At 35.4% G+C, this 6,603-nt stretch overlaps 1 protein-coding gene across 1 annotated transcript in view; it reads right to left on the bottom strand.

Annotated features, from left to right (window-relative positions):
- Positions 1-801: 801 nt before the first annotated feature.
- The window catches only part of LOC107662258 (ceramide synthase 2-like), a 21,095-nt gene continuing 15,293 nt past the window's right edge, over positions 802-6,603 (bottom strand). Inside the window, exons 9-11 of the mRNA XM_016452208.1 lie at positions 6,344-6,450; positions 6,050-6,203; positions 802-1,930 (exon numbers count right to left, since the gene is read on the bottom strand). Of these exons, the coding sequence (XP_016307694.1) occupies positions 1,808-1,930; positions 6,050-6,203; positions 6,344-6,450 (384 nt within the window). The 3' untranslated portion in view covers positions 802-1,807. The remainder of the gene's footprint in view (positions 1,931-6,049; positions 6,204-6,343; positions 6,451-6,603) is intronic.

The following is a 6,603-nucleotide window of genomic DNA, read 5'->3' as shown; positions in this document are numbered from 1 at the left end:
AGAGAGAGAGAGACTAGCTGAGAGTGGCCCAAAAGGTCATACAACTGCCTCAAAAGAAAAGAGAAGAAAGAGAAGAAAGAAAACTCAAAGTGAGTACAGATAAACTACATAAGGTCTGCAGTAAACTACCTTCGTTTTGGGGAAAGATTTGCACACAAAAAATACGTTTTTTTGGACAAATTAAACTACAATATAAGGCCTAACTATAGTGGATATCTGCATATTCAAAAAAACAACAACAAACTGCCAGCAACTGTCAGAATATTTGAACAATGACTGAATCAATCCCCATAACTTACCCATACAAAGCTACAAATGAGATCTTAAAGAAAAAACATAAAGAAAAGCTCCTCAAGGACAGACCAGAAACACTGTACTCGGATTTATATAAGAACGGAGAGGTCAGCAACATCATATTTTATACAGAAGACCCAGAAGCCTGGCACGAGAGAGAGAGAGAGAGAGAGATAGATAGATAGATAGATAGATAGATAGATAGATAGATAGAACGAAAGATAGAACGACCGAATGTTTTGGTCATTTAAGGTAGTTGTTATCACGCTGATATATGTTAAATTGTTCGTTTTTGTGATAAGTTTGATTTTAGCTTGTAATTTGATGCTATAAAAGCGGGGCGTGTCGATATGGTTGATTGGGTCTGTGGGAGTTTGATACCACGGCTCCACCTCATGACACTACTGCGCAGACTCTGGCTCCAAATGACGTCATTTACTCAAGATGGCAGCGGCCATACTGAGATGCTTTGCCTTCACTTTTCTATAGTGGAAGGAATAGGAGACGTATCGTCCATCTTTTTTTACAGTCTATGAGACAGACAGACAGATAGAATTCACACTCATGAAATGAAAGAGAGCCAATTCTGAGATCTGCCCAACCCTGGTCTGAAGGAGCAAGTAAGATTAACATTAAAAAGTTAAAACACATTACCACCTTTAAAACTAGCTATTTTAATAATAACGCTTCTGGTTTTGTGGCACACAATTTTGAAGTTAACTATTGACTGACTGGAAGTCCTTCATTTTCAATGACAGCTGGTGATTTGAGTTGAGTAGATTGCATTGACTGCCATCGTGAGTGCAGATACCGAGGAAGCATAGAAATGCCTACTAGAGTACCAGCAGTACAGAGACCTCCAGCCATCAAAAGTTTCTGAAAATGGCCTGCAGTGACAAAAAAAAGCTCGCTACAGCAGTGTGAACTTCTTCAAGAAACAATGTTGGATGCATCCAATGTAGACACAATGTTAAAATGAAAGAAAGCAACGTCTGCTGTCCACCTTGTCAAGAGGTTAAAGTGACATGAAAGTAGATGTTCTTCTTCAAAATCACTTGCAGGAAACATAAAATTAGTTCTCACTAGAGGATGTGTTGGACAGCAGAGGTTGATGTAAAACTCAACGATGCCAGACGACGAGAGCAGCCAGTGTGACGTGATCTTTGAGCTTCAAAAACATTGAGGAGTCTATTAAAACTTACAAGGAGTTTATTTTTCTTTGCGCCGTGTTCTTTCATAATTACCCATGTGATCTTGTGCCATAATGAAAAAAAGTTTTAGTTGAAAGGGGGAAAAGGTTTTGAAGCAGCCAAGACACACAGCAAGTCGTCTCCAGTGAAGCAAAGTGTGTGTGGCGGGGGGGGAGCTTTTTTTTCAGTGTTATTAAAAGATGCAATTTGTTTTGACAAGTTTCTGGCATATTCTCTGTGTGACAATAAATCAAATGTATGTTTTTGGCTCCTCACATCCCTGAGGGCAATTCAAAGTCCTTCACAGTTTAAGAAAAGAGGTGTCAGTGATGATTAGCCCCGCCTCCTGCTCCACAGCCATTGGTCACTTTCACATGTCCGTCATTGTCCTCAGTCACACTGGTTTCCTCGTCTTCTTCATTGTCACTTCTCTCGTCTTTGGTTAACTATCAAAAAAGTATTTTGGGTTTAGAGAAAAGCATGGAGTTAAAAATAAACATAGTCATTTATAGTCAACACAACAGCTAAAACAGGCTCTTTTATTTCCAAAACAAGTGTTTACCAATGCAAAACATTGTTTTAGAGAAACAAAAATTATTTGTCATATAATTTTATTTGTCAATTTATACTTTCATCATTGTCTCATACACATATCTATGGAAGCCTGTTTTCCAAAAAAAAAAAAAAAAAGGTAATTGTTATTTGGACACTCAATTGGGGGTATAAAAAAAAATTCAGAATCGTGAGATATAAACTCAGAATGTTTTACTCTTTTTATCCACCATAGAATAAAAAAATTAAAAAGGTAATTGCTCATTTTTATTATTTTTTTCTCACAATTGTGGGTTTATGTGTCACAGTTCTGACTTTTCTTCTCAGAATTGCGAGTTTATTTGTTGCAATTTTGAGTATAAAAAATAATTGTAAAAAGTGAGATTATAAGATAAAATGTCGTGATTACTTTTTTACATTTTTTTATTCCATGGCAGAGATTAGCTTCCATGTATATCAGCTAATGCTGTCAAACGATTAATCGCATCCAAAATAAAAGTTTTTGTTTACATAATAAATATACACAGTACACACACATATATTATGTATATATAAATACACACACATGCACATGTATATTTATTATGTATATATAAATACATACACATGCACGTATATATTTCAGAAAAATTTTATATTTTTATATTAAATATATTTATATATAATATAAATTATATAAATATATACATGTAAATACATGTCAATATTTTCTAAATATATACTGTATGAGTGTGTATTTATATATACATAATAAATATACACAGTACATAAACATATGTACACAAAAACTTTTATTTTGGATGCGATTAATCGCGATTAATCGTTTGACAGCACTAATATCAGCTAATTAAATAGCCTAAAACACTCACCAAATTAGTCGTTCACAGATGTGAATATTCAACCAGTTATTTTAAGTTCATAAACTGGCAAGGAAAAGTTAAAAAATAATAATTTATATTCAGCACAACAACTAAAACAGAACTAGAGTGATGTTTATCCATGCAAAACTACGCCAGGTAGTTGCTATGTTACTTGCTTAGTGGTTGAGTGTTTTTTACATGCCAATTTCAAATACAAGTTTGCTTAAATAACTACCCCAAAGTATGATCCACACATAAGCAGTAGGTTTATTGATCCTAGCTTAGCAAACATTTGAAAATCAAACAATAAGCAAGCCAATCTTTGAACTTCCTATACTTTGGAAATCAAAACCACAACATCTGAAATCAGAAAATACGGCCGGTCTTGAAACATTAACCTAACGAGCCATTTGTAGAAACCAGACGTGCAAGTACACAATCCATCATCCATAGCAAATGAATCTGAACAGTCTGATGTGCACTAAATCATGGCTAATTAGGTCCCTTTGAGCAACAGGCTGCAGGTACGTGGAGCAGAGAAGCGATTGAATCTGGCATCCCTCATCCGCTCTGCATTTGTGAGAGATCATGTACGCTGCCAGAGCAATCACGCTCAAATTATGACTCACCTTTTTCAATAGACCGAGCTGGAGTGAAAACAATAGAGCACTAACTACAGGCTGGCAGGGCTTATTTTAATCAGAACGCCAGTGTAACTGGAAATAACAGAACAATGGCACAGACCTGGATATCTCAGTCACCGTTACAAAGCTTGTGTCATCGTTTCTGTTTAGAGTATAATTCATGCAGCATGGCTTTGTCTGCCATAAACTGTCATGATATGCATCATGTAGGGTTTTGTTTTAGTGTGTTTCACATGAATCAAAGCAGTGTTTCCTACAGGATCTTGCTGTTGCAACGGGGAGCTCTGACTTAAACAAAAATAACACTATTTGTCCAAAAATATTATTCACACACTAAAAAAATTGTAAAAAAATAAACACTTTTATTCAACAAGGATGCATTAAACTGATCAAAAGTGACAGTAAACATTTATAATGTTACACAAGAATCATATTTCATATTAATGCTGTTCTTTTGAACTTTCTATTCGTCAAAGAATTCTAAAAAAAATACAAATAAAGTGGTTTCTACAAAAAATATTAAGCAAAACTGTTTTCAACATTGGTACTACTAATAATACATGTTTAAATACAAATAAATTAATAATGTTTCTTGAGCAGCAAATCAGCATATTAGAATGATTTCTGACGGATCATGTGACACTGAAGACTGGAGTAATGATGCTGAAAATTCAGCTTTGATCACAGGAATAAATTACATTTTAAAATATATACAAATGGAAAACAATCGTTTAAAATTGCAATAATATTTCAAAATTTTTCACTGTATTTCTGATCAAATAAATGCAGCCTTGGTGAGCAGAAGAGACTTCTTTCAAAAACACTGACACCAAACATTTATATATTACTGTATCTATTTTGAAATATCATTCAACTGAGCTTAAAATTATTTTTTCATCAAAATATATTTTATATTACATATTTTCATAATGATGCTCCTGAATAGTGATGCAGGAATCACTGCATTAATGTTTCATGTTGAAGCCATGACACCAAAATGCAGAAATGTCTTCCTCTGAGAAGAAAATGTCACTCATAAATTCATTCATTGTTTCAAATGGCCAATGTGGTCATCTAGCAGGAGACAATACGAGTTTCCACAATAAGCGTCAGTCATTGTCAGAACTCATATCTTAAGTAATATTATGCCACGTACACAGCCATTTGTAAGGTGAAGAAGTCTTGTATTATGGTAATATCAGGGAATATTAGGCCTTTTATGCAAATCAGCAGAGTTTTTGTTCAAGACGCAGGACTGTGTTATCATTCACCCAGCATTTAAAAACACACACACCATATGTGTTCATGTTTACCAACCCACACTGGTATAACCAGTATTATGAGATGGTTAACTAAACCAGTAAAGCCAGTGCTGATGCAATAATACTCACAATAGGACATTTAAGAGTGACAATAAATGAAAACTGTGCCATAACTGAAACTCTGCCAGCTCACAAGACAGCGTAAACACATAGACAATGTTTCCTTTAAACAGCTTTAGTCAGGAACTCATAAAATAAAATAGTTCAGAGCATCCAGAACTTTCCGACTCCACATATGCCAGAGTTGTATGACTTGTTAGTCATACCATCCCAGCAAACAGGGGACGTCCCCCGGACGTTTCGAACGTCCGCTCGACGTAAAAGGGGACCCTACACGCTGACGTCCGGGAGACGTTCGCAGAGGCCATTTAGGGGACGTCCTGGGGACCTTTTTTTGTTAGCTGGGATGTCAGTTGAGATGATTGATAACTAGCCCGAGGGTGGTAAGGTAACAGTGTTAATGGTATTTTTTAATAACATATGACCTACGAGCTGCATAGATGCACCGCATTTTATGCTTATTTTTGAGTCTTTCAAATCCGCTGCACCTGCCACCATCTTATAAATGGTTTTATAATGAATTCAGGGTTTCTCACACAATGCTTAACCCTGGGTTAATGTCTTTTTAACCCTGAGTAAAGCAGCGTTTCACACTTATAACTTATAAAAAGGGGTTAGCAATGCTTTAAACCCTGGGTTATAAAGCTCTGCTCCAACGAACTGCGGTGCCAAAGGTATAAAAATAAAAAGAATGTAACAGTGAGTCGTTTAGAAACAGACAACCAATCATAAACTGATTAATTGCTTGCCTAATTAAATATTCATGAGCTTTGCACAGTCACAAAAACGTTCAGTTTAGTGTCAGAACATGTTGAACAGTTAATCTGCGTTTAATTTAAATTAGTTTGCCTTCAAGTTTCAGACTTGAGAAGAGCAGATTGATCACAGCATTTACACAGATGCACAAGCAAATATAAACACAAGTCACATACAGTAGCCTATTTGTCCAATTGATGCTAATAAACAAATTAGCAAAAAGAAACCCCAGGGTTTACAAATGTACAGTGAGAAATCTCAAAAATGACTACCCCAAATTATTTGCTAACCCACTGTAATGTGAGACAATACAAACAAGACAATTTTTGAAAAATAAACACATTCCCAAATATAAATGTAGAACAACTTACACTTCCGAAAACGAACATCTTCACCATACGCAGAATCAGATACGCCCAGAATATGTGCAGCATCAACAGGATGACGAGCATTAAGTTAAAAAAGTAATATCCAAAGAATGGTGGGTAATAGTCTGGTGGATAAACCCACGTGCAGTGAATGATCCTGGAATAAAGGTATACGAGACAACAGAGACAGTTTTTAATATCAGTTGAAAGAAACAAATAATGCATGCATGCTATGTAAAATACACCTGAGACTCTTTATCAGAGCTTGGAAATAATGGTCATACATGCAATTCTCACCAAAATGGAAAGATTATGAGTCGCGTGCCTATGAAGACAGCAGCAAATACCACGAAGATGCCGTTGCACGTTCTTTTCCATTTGGCGTAGTTGAAGATCTTGGCAGACTGCACAGAAATAACACAAAAATAACAAACAGGTGGAGTTTGTACAGTGTCAACCGGGGATATTACAGTTAACTAAAACCATAAAGTCTTTCATTACTTAAAATAATATAAACTTTAACTAAAAAATTAAATTGTGTGTGTGTGTGTGTATTA

This window comes from Sinocyclocheilus anshuiensis, unplaced genomic scaffold, assembly GCF_001515605.1.
Source record: "Sinocyclocheilus anshuiensis isolate Anshui unplaced genomic scaffold, SAMN03320099.WGS_v1.1 scaffold579, whole genome shotgun sequence".
NCBI lineage: Eukaryota > Metazoa > Chordata > Actinopteri > Cypriniformes > Cyprinidae > Sinocyclocheilus > Sinocyclocheilus anshuiensis.
Note: the sequence above shows the minus strand (reverse complement) of the source record. Positions and strands in the feature narration are given on the sequence as shown.